Raw genomic sequence first — 18,437 nt, 5'->3', positions numbered from 1 at the left:
AAAGCTTATTTATTAGTCATAAGTAAGGCTTACATTAACACTGCAATGAAGTTACTGTGAAATTGCCCTAGTTGCCACATTCTGGCACCTGTTTGGGTCAATGCACTTAGCCAGCATATCTTTCAGGCTGTGGGAGGAAACCGGGGCACCCGGAGAAACCCATGCAGACACGGGGAAAATATGCAAAGTCTACAGAGATAGAGACCCAAGCTGGGATCGAACCCAGGTCCCTGGTGTGGTGAGGCAGCAGTGCTAAGCATTGTGCCACCATGCCGCCTCTAGTCCCAGTAATTGTTTGATAGCTCTTGTATTTAGGACTTAGGATGAGTTCTAGAGAGCTAAGGTGGTAGAAAGTCACTGGCTCTGTGCTAGAATGGATTAGCTCTCAAAAGAATTCCTAGGAACAACTTATAGCTTGGCATAGTTGGGGAGATTCAATTTTGTTGAAGTCCAAGGACAATGCTAGCCTAGTGAAGCTAGCCAGCAACTAAAGGTTTAAAATTGTGGAAGATTGTGGCAGCTGGAGCGCAATTCAGAAATCCAAGGAACCATGTCTCAGGAGACAGTTCTGAAATACTAGGAGGTGTGCAGTCATTGAGGCATCCAAACTGAGCAGCCTCGAGGGAATTCACAGCCTTGATCTTCAAAAATGAAAAGTTTGGAATCCCTGGTGAGAGATATGCAGTTTCATCGAGACTTGATAACTTGTTACTGACATCTGGCTGGGTTGCTGAGAAATCCATGAGATCTGTCTTGGTCACATTTGCTATTGATCAGACAATGTAGTGCGTTTGACCACAGTTGATCTCATACTAACCTGAAATTTTAGAGTATAAGACAGATATTGTAAATTGTTTTATCTTTTTGACGCTGTAAATATTGCTGCTATTGCGGGATTTCAAATCCACAGGCAAATATGAGTGCTGACATTTGCTGAGGCTGAAATTGATAAGGTTTCTATGGCGGATTTTGCAATACTGATTGAAAAACAGGATGGCTTTGTCAACCGCTGTGACTTTTCTGAAGAGGGAAAGAATTATCCCTGAGTGAATGGCAACAGCCATTTGAGCCTGCTCCACCATTCATTTTGATCATTACTGATCATCAAAATCAATATCCCAATCCCACCCTCTCCCTGTGTCCCATGATCTCTTTAGACCCTAGTGGGTCCCACGATTGGACTTAATTTGAATTGGCTTTTTTGATTAGGAATTATGAAAAGGTACCAAAGAAAAAAGAACCATATTAACTTATTCTTGAAATCACACAATGTTTTGGTCTCAACTACTTTCTGTAGTAGTAAATTCCAAAGATTCACCACTCTCTTGATGAAGGGATTGCTCCTCACCTCATTCCTACAAAGTTTACCCCATAACCTCAAACTATGACTCCTAGTCCTGGGCTCCACCAACATTGGGAACATTCTTTCTGAATCTACCCTGTCTAACCTGGTTAGAATTTTATAAGTTTCTATGAGATCCCTTCTCACTCTTCTAAACTCTAACGAATATAATCCTAACCAACTTAATCTCTCCTCATATGACAGACTTGCCATCCCAGAAATCAGCCTGGTAAGCCTTTGCTGTACTCCCTCTATAGCAAGGACATCCTTCCTCAGATGAGGACACCAAAAGTGCACACAATACTCCAGATGTACCCTCACCAACACCTGTACAAATGCAGTAAAACATCACTATTTCTATTTTCAAATCCCCTCGCACTGAAGGCCAACATACCATTTGCCTTCTTTACTGTCTGCTATACCTGTGTGCTTACTTTCAGCGACTGACACATGAGCACATTAAGGTCTCGCTGAGTAGTCACCTCTGTCAATTTACACCCATTCAAATACTAATTTGCCTTCCTATTTTTGCTACCGAAATGGATAACTGAAGATAAAGTTAATTTATTATTACTCACAAGCAGGCTTATATTAATTGCAATGAAGTTATTGTGAAAATCTCCTAGTTGCCATACTCCGGTGCCTGTTCAGGTACACTGAGGGTCAATTTAGCACGGCCAATGCACCTAACCAGCACATCTTTCAAACTGTGAAAGGAAACCGAAGCACCCAGGGGAAACCCATGCAGACATGGGGAGAACATGCTGATTCCACAAAGACAGTGACACAACCTGGGTATCGAACCCAGATGCCTGGTAATGTGAGGCAGCAGTGCTAACAACTGTGCTGTTTCTCATCTATCAACATCATTCTGCATCTGCCATGCATATGCCCACTCACTTAGCCTGCCCAAATCACGTTGAAGCATCTCTGCATCCTCTTCACAGCTCATCCTCCCACCCAACTTTGTATCACCTGTAAATCTGGAAATAACACATTTTATTCCCTTTTCTAAATCATTAAACATAATGTGAACATTTATTGTGGCATCCCATTAGTCACTTCCTGCCAATCAGAAAACATCCATTTATGTCAAGTCTTTGCTTCCTATCTGCTAACCAGCTTTCGATCCATCTCAAGACATTACCCGCAATCCCATGGGCTTTAATTTTACATTGTAATCTGCTATGTGAAACCTTGTCAAAAATCTTCTGAAAGTGCAATTAAATCATATCCATTGCATCTCCTTGGTCAACTCTCCTAGTTGCATCCTCAAAGAACTCCAGTATGTTTCTGTTGTCATTGGACAGGACATCTAATTGTTGGGAACTGAAAAGTAAACTGGTGGCAGTAATAGGAGTGAGCTCTCAGAAAAGATCATTCCAGGAAATGAAATTGATGTTAAATCAGTTGCAGTACTGCAGGTGACATGTATTTTCACAGAGAAATCTGCATTATAAATAGAAGACTGTAAGATCTAATAGCTTTATCTTAGAAATAGTTCCAGATGCAAAGGGTTCTAAGCAGTTTACATTTGATGGCAAAGTCGCTCCATTTAAAGAGCCTAGGAAAGTTGTTATCCTGAGAGCTACTGGCTTGGCTCAGAGCTTGTTAGCAAAGGATTTGGGCCAATATTAACAGCTATTGATGGGAAGTATGTGTCTATTCATTTGCATGAAGTAAACTTAAATAGCGCTCTGGTGAAGGCGTTTTGTAAGTCTGGAGTTGTAGATTATATACTGGACAATTATATAATGGGCAGTATTGTTTTTCCACCACCTGGGATGCAGCGTCACAGTTCCAAAGTTGTTCCTGTGAATAAACTCTCCTTGCCTGTTTGTGATTCAGTTGGGCAAAGAACTCATTCAAGTAAAGAAACCTCACATGTACATCTCAGTAATGAGAAACACAAGAATGCTTGCAGAATTGTCAAATAAAAATTATTTACAAAAAGGATTGAGACTGCAAAGTGATCTGAAAGGGTCAAATGACTCCTGGCATTGCCAGTGCTGAGATACAGGAGACAGCAGCAGGAATCCACGCAAGTGGATGATTAGTAAAAGACCGTTTATAAACTGAACAGGATTGGAGTGTTGTGATTTGAGAATTGAATGGAAAACTTCAAGTATCAGAAAGAACAATAAAGTCCAAAATGAAGAAACTATTAATATCTCTTGGAAAAAATTAAATAAAATTTATTCTAGACCGTAGTAGGAAAAATTGAAAAAATCAGATTATTTAAAATCAGACCAAACAAAAATATGGGACCTTCCCACCCGAACATAAAAAACATCTGAGTGACATTCTTCAAGGAGCGAGGGAAGATTTAGTTCAAAGGAACGAGTTGTTCTTATCTCAAAAAGAATTTAAAATGCTCACGTTTGGAAAATAACCTTTGAAAAGGAAGATACAAATACAGTGAAAGAAAAAGACAACAATTTGACTGTGGACTTAACTGAGGCTTTCTTTGTGGAGTTTAAAGATGAGAAAGCCACAGACGCGGAGGACAATGAAGATTAAAAGATGGAATCAGTTTAGGCTCTCTTAAAAACAGAGTTTGAAAATTCACCTATACACAACAATGGGAAATCTCCTCCTTTAGATGGATCTTTGGGCTATAACAACACTAAGAGCAAGAGTTTCAGAAAACTTTGCAAGGACTATTTTTCACCACATGGAATTCAGCAGAATGCTGAAGGACTTTTGTTCATTTTATTGGAAAAAGGGGGGTTGATTATTGTGCACATTGCATGCTTGCGATAGTTTTAAGATATATAACATATATAAGTTATATTCTGAATAGTAAATAAAATAGCATCACTTGGTGAGGCATTTTCATTTTTCTTTGGGACAGAAGTGTTATAAATACCTAGTTCATCATGTACAGTGATATTTTAGAGGTAATTTTAAGTTGTGGGAAGATTAAATTTAACTATAGAAAGTGGGATAAATGCAACTAAATCATCATGGAGTCTATGACACTTAATAGGTCAGGGCCATGTTGACTTAAAGGGTTAACAGCTCGAGACGCAAGATTATAAAACAGCAGGTGGGCTTATATTTTCCAGAGAGTAGAAACAGTCCACAGTCTACACTGCTTGCAAAGAAATGCAGCCCAGAGAGTATTTTTGTTTTGGGAATTAAAGCTACAATTAATTTAAAAGCGAGCCCTGGAAGGCTACATTGTCATGGAGATGGAGAAGCTTGAGAAAGTTCTAGGGTTTCAACTTATCTCTGTGTTTGTTGGGGAAGTAAGTGGCCTGCAGCAGGGGAAAAGGTCATACTGAAAAGGTGCTGCTGTCTGCAGGCTCCAGATAGCACAAGTGTTGATGTTAGCTGGCTCTGTGTCATTGGGGCTTAGGAGAGATCTCAGAAGCCTTTTGATAGCTCTATGTATATAGGGTTCAACGGAGGTCCTGAAGTCTGGAAAGGTGGCAGACAATCACAGGCTTCTCGCTGGAAAGCATGAGGGCTCAGGAGAAGACCTGGGAGCCTTTATACCTTGGTGTAGCTGGACAGATTGAAGCTTGGTGAGATCCAGGGGCATTTCCAGCTCAGTGAAGCCAGCTGGCTATTAAAGAGCTGAAATTGTGCGAGTAAGTTGAGGCTGGACGATAGACATGGAAATCCAGGGAGACAGGATCTCAGGGAGATGAGCTTGAAATGCTGGTAGGTGTGCAATCGGTGAGGCAGCCTAGGTTTGAACAGCTTTGGGGGTATTCAGAAGCTTATTCTTCCTCTTGAGGGACAGGGTTTCACCAAGATTTTTTGATTCAGTGTTTACAGACATCTGGGTGAGTTGCTGAGAAATCTGTGGAATCTAATAATTATTTAAGGACACAAAAGAAAATTGTACTTTTGATTTCTCAAAATTAAAAAGAATGCCATGCGCAAAAACTCATTGTATAATGATTATAAACAGTTTATTAAATAATGTGTTGACAATAGCCTAAAAGGAAAATTGGACTTTGAAGAGTTCCCTTCTAGGAATAAAATCATCAACATATAGTTACCCCAGTTCACTTCTTACGGGTGCATGTGGCACAGTGGTTAGAACTGGTGCCTCACAGTGTCAGGGGCCCGGGTTCGATTTCCTGCTTGGGCCACTGTCTATATTAAATTTGCACGCTCTCCCCTTGTCTACGTAGGTTTCCTCCAGGTCCTCTGGTTTCCTCCCATAGTCCAAAAGACGTGCTGGTTAGGTGCATTGGCCATTCTAAATTCTCCCTTTGTATACCTGAACAGGCATCAGAGTGTGTCAACTGGGGGACTTTCACAGTAACTTCATTGCAGTGTTAGTGTAAGCCTACTTGTGACACTAATAAACTTACTTAAACTTATATCCAATATTTTCTGTTCATTCAGTAGCATGTTTCTTCTTGTAGCCTGATTGAGAACTAGTAATGAGAAGAGATTTTAAGAAAAGAAAAAAATATTAATGCTAGAATTCTGAAATAAAACAGAAAATACTAGGAAGTATTCATCACGCCAGTTAGTATCTCTATAAAAGAAAATGTGTCAAAGGCTCTATATAAATGCTTATTGTTGCTCCTTTCTGAAATTTGTCCCAGATAAATTAAACCTTCTACTTCAGGTATCATAAAACTCTATTCTTTTTCCGCAGTTGCCTCACAATTAAAACTCTTTCTGGATAATAGGTCACACTGATCTTGAAATTCCTGTTCTAAGAGTTATTTTTGTGTAGAAAGAGAGAAGTCCCTGTTGAACCTGCAGCACTCTAGTTTAAAACATGACATATATTACCGATAGTCCTAGGAGAATTTTGTCAGCCACTCAAAATCTGTCATCATCAGGTTTTTCTCCATACACTGTAGAGTAGGACATAATTTTTGAACAAGTGAAAAACAGATGAATAACTTAGCTACAATTTGGATACGCACACTTTTTGCAGTTTCACATACAAACACACAATTTGCCAGAAAATGAAGTAGTCTGCACCTAGACACAACAGGGCTTGGTCAAAAATCACCAAGTGGCAAATAATATTTGCATCACAAAAGCTTCTCATAATGACCATCTACAACAACGGGAGACTGAGTTGCCTTTTCCTTGATATTCAATGGCATTACATCGCTGCACCTTCCACCATCAACATTCTAGTGATCATCATGGAGCAGAAACATAACTGGACCAATCACATACATGCTGCAGCCACTACTAAAGATCTGAGTTTAGGGAGTCAGGAGTGTGATGCAAAACTTTCCACTTGCATGGATCAGAGCAATAGTAACAACACTCAAGAAGCCTGGCACCATCAAGGTCAAAGCAGTCAATTTGATTCGCACCGTATCCACCGCCTTGAACACTCTTCACCACCAGAACACCAAGGCTGCAGGTTGCACTAGCAACAGTAGAAATTAGTCGAGGTTTTTGCAGCAATACCTCCAGAAACCAAAGCCTTCACTACCTAGAAGGACAAAGGGAGCATTTGTATAGGAACACCATCAATTCCAAATCACACAGTAAGGATATAGTCAGTCCTTCATCATCACTGGGTCGATGTCATGGAACTCACTCTCTGACAGCATTGTGGCAGCACCTTGCCCCATGAACTGCAATGATTCAAGATGAAAGCTTACTATTACCTTCTCAAGGGCAAATAGGATTGGGCAATAAATGCATTTCTAAAAAATCACTCCTGCTGCAAAATGCTAGCTTCTGATCTAATACTGATAACAGTTTGATGTACGCAAATTTTCACTATGAAATCCCACTAGTAGATAATTTAGATTTTGGGTTGTCCATTCTGAACAGCTGCAATGCAGTTATTAAAACTGCATGCTGCAATTCCATGTTAAGTTCATCTCCATTAACACCAACTTCAATGCTTAACTAATAGTGTCATCGGTTCATTGTAGCCTAATGGGTTCATAATTCTTACAAGGAACAGAATGCAAAAGAAATAAAGACTAAATGACCAGCTACGGAGTGCTCCTGGCAATTAAATAAGAAAAAAGCAAACAGCTCAGCAAAAGGAGGAAAGATTATGCGGAGTGTAACGAAAGGAATCACTTCATTTACGTACAATTAGTCACCAAAAAAGCAGAATGATATGAAATGCCACTTTTTGTGATTATATTCCTTTCTTGTAGCAAGGTCAATTCAGTGCACAGATTGAAGAAGTTAACTACGTACCTGTCCAAAGTGCACAGTTATTGGTCGCCGGTCCTCTCGCTGCTTGCTTTCTTTCTTCTCAGACAGTGGGGATGTGATACTCTTCTGATGGATATCCTCTCCTGCCACAGAGTAGCCATTTTCTGCCATTTCCTGCATGGTAGGAAAAAGTGATTTGCATGGCCAGGAACATTCCTGATTAAAGGTAAGGGGTAAAGAGAAGGTACTACGGGAAAAGGCTGTCTAAGCATTATGATATTAGGAAGACAAGAAAAGTATAAAAAAAATCACAGTCAGTGACGCATCAATCACTTACTGCAAACAAAGACATAACTGTATTGAACTGTCAGCGTGGCATAGAGAAGAACAATCCATTAATCAATGAGTATCTTCTCTTAAGACATATCAAAAGGGAGGTTGAAAATGTTGGATCAGAAAACAAAGTCATACCCACTTTTAGCAAGGTTAGACTGACATCAGGATAACTGCTGTAGCTAACCTGATTATAAATGTGAGTCTTGAGGACCTATGTATCACTGATGCCTCATTCTCATCAGCAATTGGGGGACACAGCAGAAAAAAAAAGTTCCCAAATGTCTGGAAAGCTGTCAGGGTCAGGGAAATATTAGGGAATGAGATTTATGATTGAAGTTAGTTAGATAGTTCACAGGGTTATCCAAGTAAGAGGCTAGCACGGTGGCACAGTGGTTAACACTGCTGCCTCACAGCACCAGAGACCTGGGTTCAATTCCAGCCTGGGGTAGCTGTCTGTGTGGAATTTGCATGTTCTCCCTGTGTCTGTGTTGGTTTTCTCCGGGTGTTCCAGTTTCCTCCCACAGTCACAAGGATGTGCGAACTAGGTTGATTGGCCATAATAAATTTCCCCTGAGTGTTGGTAGGGATTAGCAGGATAAATAAGTGGAGTTAAGGGGATAGGGCCTGGGTGGGATTGTGATCGGTGCAGGCTCGATAGACCAAATGGCCTCCTTCTGCGCTGTAGGGATTTTATGCACTCTATGGCTTTAATTATATAGGATTTTTAAAGAACGACAGCCATTAAAATTTGCCATATTTTTAAACCAAAATAAATGGCTCAATGAAAATGGCATGTGTGTATCTAGACCACTATGATTAGGCAAAGATTTAACCTCAACATCTAACTCATGCATATGGTGTAAAAGGTCAGCATTTTGGCTATGCTAACATGATGCTTGTTATTATCCAATCCAAACTTTTTTATAAAATCAGAGAGATAGTTCTGTTCAGAATTTTTGACAGAATTCAGTTGGACAGATTAGGAACTAGAATACAACTTCCACGAAAACATATTGACAAATCTGAGATTATTTTAGCACATTTGGAACTGAATTAGAACACGACTGCACCTTTGCATCCAGAACATGAAATAACTCAATCTCGTGACAGGACAGAATCCAAAGTGGAATGAGTTTGAGCAGTTTCAACCTTCTATCAAGTGGACAGTAGTGTACAGGATGGGAACTAACCATAAATTAAGAACCGGTGCAGTACTCTCACTCAATCAGAACACGACTTTCCGTGTTATAATAAATAAAAACATTAAAAAATTCAGCAAGATGTTCTTTTGAGGCTGAGGTTGAGATGAAGGCCTATTGCTGGGGCATTAAGTGAGAGCTTTGCCCACCATCTAACTCGTATTTTAATCATCTGTGCAGATATCAAAGTAAAGCTCAGGTAGAAACAATACCACCTTTTTGCATTAAGAGACCTTGGGCATCTTTCATATTTTTCTAAAAGCCCACTCAGCATCGCCTCTGTTAATGCACTCTCAAGTATGGTTATAATGTTTCAAACAATTTCATATTGATCAGATAATACATTTATACATTTACTGGTTTGGTACTTAATGCTTGGTAAGAAGAACAAAGTACCTTTTGCTTCAAACGATTTTTCACCTCTTTTATTCCCATTTTTGCATGATCTTTTGCCTAGTATTGCAGAAAAGAATTCAAGTTAAAACCTCTTCACAGTACTTCATGTGTCTCCAATAGCAACAAAGCTTGCTATTAAGCCATTTCTATTTTTCCTACTTTGGAACAATTAAAGAAGAGAAAATATAATGAACACAAGTTCAGAGGGAAAAGTGCAAACTTTGAAATACTGATGGACATTTCAAGCTTGTCCAGTGATTACTATGAAGTCAGCACTCTATCAAGGTCAAAATTAAAAGCTCTGAAACACTTCTATTCTTTTGATACCAACATTTTTGGTCAAATAAAGGATCAACTAATTCAAAATAATGTGGCTGCTAGAAATCTGAATTAAAAACAAAAAGTGCTGAAAATACACAGTTGGTCAGGCAGCAACTTTACAGCTGGAAATAATATTTCAACTACTAGGAATTCATATCTCCAAGAGCTATATGCTTTTTAAAAATTCAAAGGACATTACATTATTTGGACATGTTCCTGAGCTTTTTCCTAAATGGTTACAAGTTCACTTTGGTCTGCGAGCAAGCTGATTTTTCCAAGAGATTACATAACTTCAGCCAAGTGACCAGTGAAACACCTGGGAGGACAGGAGTTATTTTGTTACTTGAGGTAAATTTAAAAAAATCCCTGTTACCAGGCTGTGAGCTCCAGCTAATTGGCTATTAAAAAAACAACTAACTTGGGAGAAGTTCTGCTTGAACATGTTTCTTGAACTCAGTGTGGGTCTTGGAAGTGTTAGCAAAAAAAAAAGCTAGTCTTTAGGGAATTCTAATATTTACCAATATTTGTATTGGTAAATGTTAGAAATAAAGTTTAATTTTAAATCTGTTTAATGTTTTTGTGCTTAGAAGGGTAAAACCTGTATTAAATTCACATTGGACAAAGATGTTTTTATGTGTGAGGGTTGGTTAAGTTCCAATTCTGTTTCTATTACATTTAGAGAGGGCTACGGTGTGAAGAATAAATAAGGGGGTCACTTTCCAGACTGAAGGCTTTCCTTTGTTCTTAGTTTTTACTGGAAGCCAGGGGAGTTGGGACTAGGCCATTGAGGAGTTAACAGCTCTCAACCCTGCTAGGAGAAGTTGGACAGAGAAAGGGAACTGCAAAGTTGCAAGCTTCTTAATGAACAAGATACAGTCCAGATAACCAGGGAAGAGGGACAGAAAAAATATTTCAGATGACTGGAGTTAAATGAACGCAAGGTATTGTTCAGAAGAATTAAAGGAAGAGTAAACTAAGAGTTCTGAGTTAAAGAGACAGTAAATGGGAAAGCAGATTTCAGAGGTAGATGAAATGTTTGATGTCATTTTAATAAGAGTCTGGGAATTGAGAGTTAACGCAATTGTAAACTGTTTGGATAAAAATCAAGATAAATAAATCCTAAATGGGTTGGTGCAAAATCTTGGACTAGATTCACGATTAAAAGTGGAGCCTAAGCTTTGGTTTAAAACTGCCATTTGGAAAACCTGGTCTGAATTTCAGAATGCAAACTGCTAAGGGAAAGTATTCTGAGAGGAGATTTTAAAGAGTGCTTTTGGGAATGGAGTTTGGAAACTCGCTTGTGACAATCATGCGGGGGAATTCTGAGGAGGCAACCACAGACATTCATTTGGGATTCAGAACAGAGAGTGTATTTGCCCATCATCATCTTGTATTTAAAAGGGACTTTATGTGTTAATGAGACCACTGCATCTTACAATGTGCTTTATAAAGCGTGTTAATCTTAAAATCTGTGTTAAGGCAAGCTTAGTATTGTATTATAATTCAATTTTTTCATGTTTAATAAATGTTTTTTTTCTTGTTAAAACTAATAGGCAGCTGTCTGACTCTTCCTCCATGCTTCATGGAAAAAAATTAAAAGTTATGGACTTTTGAGCCAGGGTTCCATTCTGGGATCTTCTCATCCAATTATAACACCAACTGGAATTGTAACTAAAGCAATATGTGAAGGGAGTTTGCTCCTCTCTTTTTCTCACTCTGCATTATAAAGTCTGCAAAGCTATGACAAGTGGGAGTTAACAAAGACAGTGTTTCACTGAAGATCTTTTGCAAAGGATTTCCAGAAAAATTACTGTGACAAAGACAGGAAAACCAAATCAACAACATCAAGATATCTTCAAAATTTATCCCTTTTCTAGGGACCATTATTGACCCTGTTTACAGATTCTTCTGTTGAATCTAGCTATCTCACTGCAGAAAGTGATACAAATTACAATAAGATTGGCACGCGTCAGAAGTAACAAGTCCTTGGAAATCACAATGCAAGCTTGCATTGTACCTATCAGTTTGATATTGCTATCTGTGTTTATCATTAGACAATTGAGAATGACTATATGGGCACTGGGGCCCCCATTGAGCTACTTATCCCCTGAATTAGCTTAGCATTACCATATATATATATTTTACCCTTCAACATTTGCATCTAATTAGAACTTTAGTTCTGTTTCCAGTCTAAGGATTGAAGCTTTTTGTTATAGAGCATTCTATAGCTAAAAACATCCCTTAGTGGGATATTTCCTCTTTAATTTAACTTCTCCATTTGAATCATTCCTTTTTTGCAGAATATTATGGACAGATTTAGCCTTGCACCAAACTCTGCAGAGAACTTATTTGTCTTGATCTTTGTTTTGTGTGTGTGTTGGGATTTTGAAAGGGATAAATCATTACCTTTCCAGATTACAATTTGCAACCTATTTAAAAAATAAGCTTTGTTTCACGAGCAATCAATTATCCTGTGTTTATTCAAAGAAATCTGGTTAAAATCTTTTCTACACTGGATCTAGCAGTTGTGAAGGCAAACAAGTGGCTATTTTGGTGAGTGATTTAAACATTTACACATGGTGCAACTTGTGAAGCAGTGCGGCTAGAGAAACCACAGAGTCTTCCCATTCCAGTCGTAGCACAGGTTAATGATCTTTCATCAGAAATAAAAATCCTGCTAAATCTGTTCACAATATCCGACAGAAAAGGACTGATTCAAATGGGGATATCCCACAGAAGATCGTTCTTAGCTAGACAAAGATCTACAACGAAAAGGTTCAGTCCTTGAGCTAGAAACAGAACTAACATTCTAACTATATATATGAAAAGGCTAAACTAATTCAGGGTAGGTGACTCACTGGAGCCACTGTGTCCATCTAGTCTTTCTCAATTGTCTAATAATAAACACAGGTAGCAACATACAAATGATTGGTGCAATGCAATCTTACACATTTGCTTCTGGGGACTTACAACTTCTGACACCACATACCAATTTATATTCTCTTATCACAATCTGTATCACTTGATGGAACAACAAGGTTTAACAGAATGATTTGTAAACATGATCAATAATGGTCCTTTGAGATCTTCTATATATACACACCTGTGCTTTTCTTTCTTTGTTGGCACCTATAGTCAATTAGATGATCAGTCCTAGTAGGTGAAGGAAGTCTATTGGAGGACCTTGGAGGAAGGGTTATTACACTAAACCCAGATGACTATCCAGGAGATACCATTTTGATATTGATGTCAATCAATTTAACAGAATCTTAGCAACAGTTTTCAGTCCATTGTACTTGTAGTGGTTATTTTCTTGGACAATTCGTTTGTTGGCTTGAAACATTTCATCTACTTTTCCCTTAAATGTTGTAGTAGCAATAGCTCCTTGTTAATTTTCAGCACAAAATACATTTTCACATTTTCCTTAGTCTACCAGAGAGAGTTTTAACTCGATAACCCCTCATCAATGACTCCTCAACCAGACGCAATGATCTTCTTCTTTTCACCCAATCAAAATGCTTCATAATTATTTCAAAAATGATAATAAACCTCTTAGCATTGCCTGTTCCAGTAGAAATCTCCCCCCACCTCTCATATGCTCACATAAAATGAATTATTCCTTAGCCTCCAATGTTGTTATACTTCTGATAACAGGTATTTAGAAGAAGATTGTAATTCGTAAAGCCTTAGTAGAGAAAGAAAGGCCGCACATAGGCATGAAAGCACAACCAATCATCTTCTGAACGAAATGAAGCTTTATTCTTTTTTCAACCAGGGTTCGATCAGAAACTAGAGAAGTATCCTTTGCAAATTCACTTGTAATTTCAACCCAGAGCAGCTAAAACATCTGAATATACTGCTGATGAGCTTTTGAAGTCCCCTAATAATAAGGCCAACTCTTCACTTACAAACACATCACGGAAGATAAATATTTCAGCAAGATGCATAATTAATATTCGTCTTCTGTACATATGGTCATCGTAAACTGATTTACTTAAATTCACAGAAGCACAAAACTCCATCTTTCTCAAACATGTTAAAATTGCCTACTTACAAACTTGTATACAGTCTTCATTGCAGGATTTGCCTTCGTCTTCATTGTATTTATAATGGCTCCACTTCCTTTCTATTAGTACAATGGTGATTAATTCCTTTGCATAACACATTTATAATGTCACAAATCCATTAACATAGCAAACACATTCTCACAATGCTCCAGTCAGAGGATCAAGGCCTTAAATGTTTTTTTAACAAGGACTCTCCAGTAATAACTAGGACAAGTGATTTGGGGCAGTGGCATATCCCTCGACGAATCTGGTGCATTTCCAGACTTAATGTAGCTTGATATGATGCCTGATTGTAACAATGAAAATGCTAATTTCTGAATAGACCTGAGCTATAATAAATTGTTTGTTACAGAATGTTAATAACTTTACCAATATGTAATAAAAAGCAGACAGACAGCACGAGAAAATGAAGGGCTATTGACAATTACAGGGGTATAGGATTTTTAAAAATATAGATAATTGGCTGAACTTGTGGCTTGACTCACCCTCACAAGCTAAAGTAGCACCATGAAGGATATACACCAGTGAATATTTTCACAACAAAAATATGAAAGAAACACAGCAACAAAAATCAACAAAGGGTGTCAAGACCATGGGGAAGGTGCAGAAAAGATATGCCAAAATAATAACAATGATGACAGACTTTGGATATGTGGAGACACAAGAGAATCTAGGATTATTTTGCTCAGAGTGAAGGTTACAGAAGAGTTAATAGGGATGTTCAAAGTTATGAGGGCTCTGATAGGGTAAATGAAGAGAAACCAGTGGGTAGGTCAGTGACCAGAGGACACAGATTTAAAATATTTGACAAAATTTTCATAGAATACAGTACAGAAGGAGGCCATTTGGCCCATCAAGTCTGTATCAACCACAATCCCACCCAGGCCCTATTCCCAGAAATCCACGCATTTACTCTGCTAATCCCCCTGACACAAGATTCAATTTAGCATGGCCAATCAACCTAACCCTAACATCTTTAGACACATCTTTTAAGGAGCGAATTGTTATTCAGGTAGCAGTGGAAGGGTGTGTTTCTGAATGGAGGACTATGACAAGTGGTGTTCCTCAGGGATCAATGCTAGGATCTTTGCTGTTTGTAATATATATATATAAATGATTTAGAAGAAACTGTAACTGGTTTGATTAGTAAACTTGCAGATGATACAAAGGTTGATGGATTTGCGGATAGAGATGAGGACCATCAGAGGATGCAGCAGGACATGGATAGGTTGGAAACTTGGGTGGAGAGACAACAGATGGAGTTTAATCTGGTAATGCATTTTGGAAGGTCTAATAAAGAAAGAAAATATATGTAAATGGCAGAACCCTTAAGAATATTGATAGGCAGAGAGATCTGGGTGTATGGGTACACAGGTCACTAAAAGTGGCAATGCAGGTGGAGAAGGTAGTCAGGAAGGGATATGGCATGCTTGCCTTAATCAGCTGGGGCATCAAGTTTAAAAATTGATAAGTCGTGTTACAGCTTTATAGAACCCTAGTTAGGCCACACTTGGAATATTGTGTTCAATTCTAGTCACCACACTACCAGAAGGATGTGGAGGCTTTGGAGAGGGTACAGAAAAGATTTACCAGGATGCTGCCTGGCATGGAGGACATTAGCTATGAGAAGAGATTGGAGAAACTTGGTTTGTTCTCACTGGAACAACAGAGGTGAGGGGCAACCTGATAGAAATCTTTGAGATTATGAGGGGCACGGACAGAGTGGATAGTCAGAAGCTTTTTTCCAGGGTGGAAGAGTCAATCGCTAAGGGGCATAGGTTTAACGTGTGAGGGGCAAGGTTGAAAGGAGATGTACGAAACAAGCTTTTTTACACAGAGGGTGGTGGATGCCTGGAACTCACTGCCGGGGGAGATAGTGGAAGCAGATACGACAGTGAGTTTTAAGGAGCGTCTGGACAAATACACGAATAGGATGGGAATAGAGGGATATGGTTGATGGAAGAGTAGGGGGTTTTAGTTCAGTCAGGCAGCATGATCAATGTAGGCTTGGAACAAAGGGCCTGTTCCTGTGCTGTAACTTTTATTGTTCTTTGTTATGGAATGCAGTGTCTGAAAGAGGGTAGAAGCAGCTTCAACAATAGCTATCAAATGGAATATACAAATGAAAATGAAGATTTGAAGGGCTATGGAGAAAGAACTTGGTAGCGAGCAATGGAATAGCTTTACCAAAGAGCTAGCATAATGGGCTCGTTGGTTCCTTTTGTGCTGTAAGATTTTACATACAAAAATACTTTGGACTCTCGTCAATAGAAGTTGTTTCCTTCAGAATTTTGACAGGACAGAGTAGTCTGTCCCAGTGCAATAGCAGAGAATCTGATGAAGGCCAAATTATTGAAGATTAACTGTCCAAGTTTTTCTTAATTTTTGTAGTTTAGTATATTTCAATGCTTCTTTTTTTTAAAGTGTTCCCCTTTCCATCTTTTTAACTATTATTCCTTAATTTTAGTAATCTTATCTTGATGATGCTTACTATTTTCCAATACATTCATTCTTCTTTCTGGAATAAATGTGTGTTTCATTTTCTTAGTTTCTTGTGACTTTCCCTTTCTGATTTCTTTCATTTTTTGTGCTACTAGCTGCAGGGTCAAAACTGAAGTCATGAAATGCATGACGCACGAAAAGGTACAGGAGAATGCAGCAAGGAAAAGGATTCTATTTCTAGAAAGTTGGCAATTGTCTGCCAAAGTCTCAGAGATCAGGATGGATGGGAAGGCGGCTAAGTAAAATTAGTGTATTCTGAACTCAGTTCTGAGCAGATGAATAGAAAATAGAATAGTCACGGAGGTATTCGAAGAAATGAGCCATGCAGGAGGCTCCAGAAATAAAGGAAGGGGACTTGGGGGGTTGTGGGGAGGGGTGAGGAATGGTGCTGGTGCAAAACTATTACATAAACATAAATTATTTCAAATTAAATATTAAAAGTGTAGCATAACTTTTTGCGATATAGCCTTTTAGACATTCAAACGTCAGAATATTCATAGTTATCAGGTTGTCTGTATTGCTCAAAAAATAGTTACATTTTAATCTTGCACTCATCAGACAATTGCAAGAATACCAATGTTAGGGGAAACAGCAGCTTTACTGTATGAGAAGAGTGTGCCGATTGGTTGGCAAACATACAAAAGAAATACACAGGGGCCTTGTTCTTTGCTGAGAGATAGAACATGTACACACATCGCACCAGTTTCAGCTAAAGGAAGTAAGTGACCATCATTTGCTGGTTCATTCCTTAGGGCAAGCCTTGACCAGAGTCAAGGTACTTGGTTTGAATTTTCAAACAAAGCTTGGCAATTAATTGTCAGTCACCATTAACTGGTGTATTCGCCATGGCAATACCTCCACCAATCAGAGCTGACTACACACGCTTCTCACAACAGTATAAAGCTGTTATTTTCCCTGACATTGCTTTTTATGCAATTATCCTGATGAGTGCAGAACAAAAAGCTTTGACAAAATGTCTTTTTTTTCATCAATAATCAGTATATTTGTCAAAAAAGATTTGCACAAAATACTTGATATTATAAAACATTAGTTGTTGGAACAGAAATACAGCATACAAAGTTCAAAACACTAAAATTAATAGCTGCATAATGATTTCCTATATATTGTAAAACATTCATCTTCAATTTACAGCTACATCTTAATTTAAAATTAAATATTCAACTCTTAATATTTCATTCATTTAAACAGATCAAAACTATATTTGTATTGCCTTACTGTACTTTTAAAGAGCACTGTTGCCACAATGGTTTTTCCTAAATTTCATGATTTTAAGGTAGCTAGTATGATGTTAAGGTAGCTAGTATAATTTTGCAATTATGCATTATTTCACATCAGAAAAAATAACTACATCATTTCCATTAAATATAAATTAAAACACTCAGTGACTTAAAAACTGGAAGAAATTGAAGGTGCATCATACCTTGAAAATTATATTTAGTGGGTTAACAGTTCATGTATAGTTGGTCAGGGCAGATACATAAAAGAATAAATTTTAAATTTTATTGCGCCAGCATTGAAATGAAACAGAATCTCGTATTTTTTCAGTGGCAGTCTTGGCCTTGAATTACTGAGAGATTCAAGATTTAAGTTCAACTTGATAAACATTGTGAGTGTCTGCTTTAGATAATGAAATTAAACTGTTTTGTGCTAATGAGGTTTTAGTGGAGGTTAGGCCACAGGCACCAGAGTTTGAATGACCTCAAGTTATTGGAGAGTAGAACAAGAGGCCAGCCCAGGGTGCTTTGGGATAATCAAGTCTGGATGTTACAAAGGTTGAATGAGGGCTTTTAGCAGTAGAAGAGTTCAGGTAGGGACACAGTCAGGTGACATTACCAGAGATGGAAACAGATGGTCTTGGTGGCACATGTGCGCTCAGAAACTCATCTCAGGGTCAAATATGACAACCAGGTTGCGAACAGTCTGGTTTAGTCATGGACAGCTGACAGGGAGAGGGGTGGAGCTGGCAGCGAGGGACCAGAGTTTGCGACCAACCCATAGATAATGGCATGAGTCTCCCAATAGTTAAGTGGAGGCACTTTCTTCTCATGTAATATTGAATGCTGGACAAGCAATCTGACAGTTTCAAAAGTGTGAGAAGGTTGCAAGAAATGGTAGTTATCAGCATACATTAGAAACTGA

The 18,437-nt window shown here is 38.4% G+C and overlaps 1 protein-coding gene across 11 annotated transcripts in view; it reads right to left on the bottom strand.

Moving 5' to 3' along the window:
- The window catches only part of dennd1a (DENN/MADD domain containing 1A), a 547,788-nt gene that overhangs the window by 59,263 nt on the left and 470,088 nt on the right, over positions 1-18,437 (bottom strand). For all 11 annotated transcript variants that reach the window (XM_080211932.1, XM_080211937.1, XM_080211934.1 and 8 more), the window contains exons 17-19: positions 13,763-13,834; positions 9,388-9,444; positions 7,499-7,630 (exon numbers count right to left, since the gene is read on the bottom strand). In XM_080211932.1, the coding sequence (XP_080068058.1) occupies positions 7,499-7,630; positions 9,388-9,444; positions 13,763-13,834 (261 nt within the window). The remainder of the gene's footprint in view (positions 1-7,498; positions 7,631-9,387; positions 9,445-13,762; positions 13,835-18,437) is intronic.

The sequence above is a fragment of the Carcharhinus amblyrhynchos genome, chromosome 25 (genome assembly GCF_965287045.1).
Source record: "Carcharhinus amblyrhynchos chromosome 25, sCarAmb.v2.hapA, whole genome shotgun sequence".
Lineage (NCBI taxonomy): Eukaryota > Metazoa > Chordata > Chondrichthyes > Carcharhiniformes > Carcharhinidae > Carcharhinus > Carcharhinus amblyrhynchos.
Note: the sequence above shows the minus strand (reverse complement) of the source record. Positions and strands in the feature narration are given on the sequence as shown.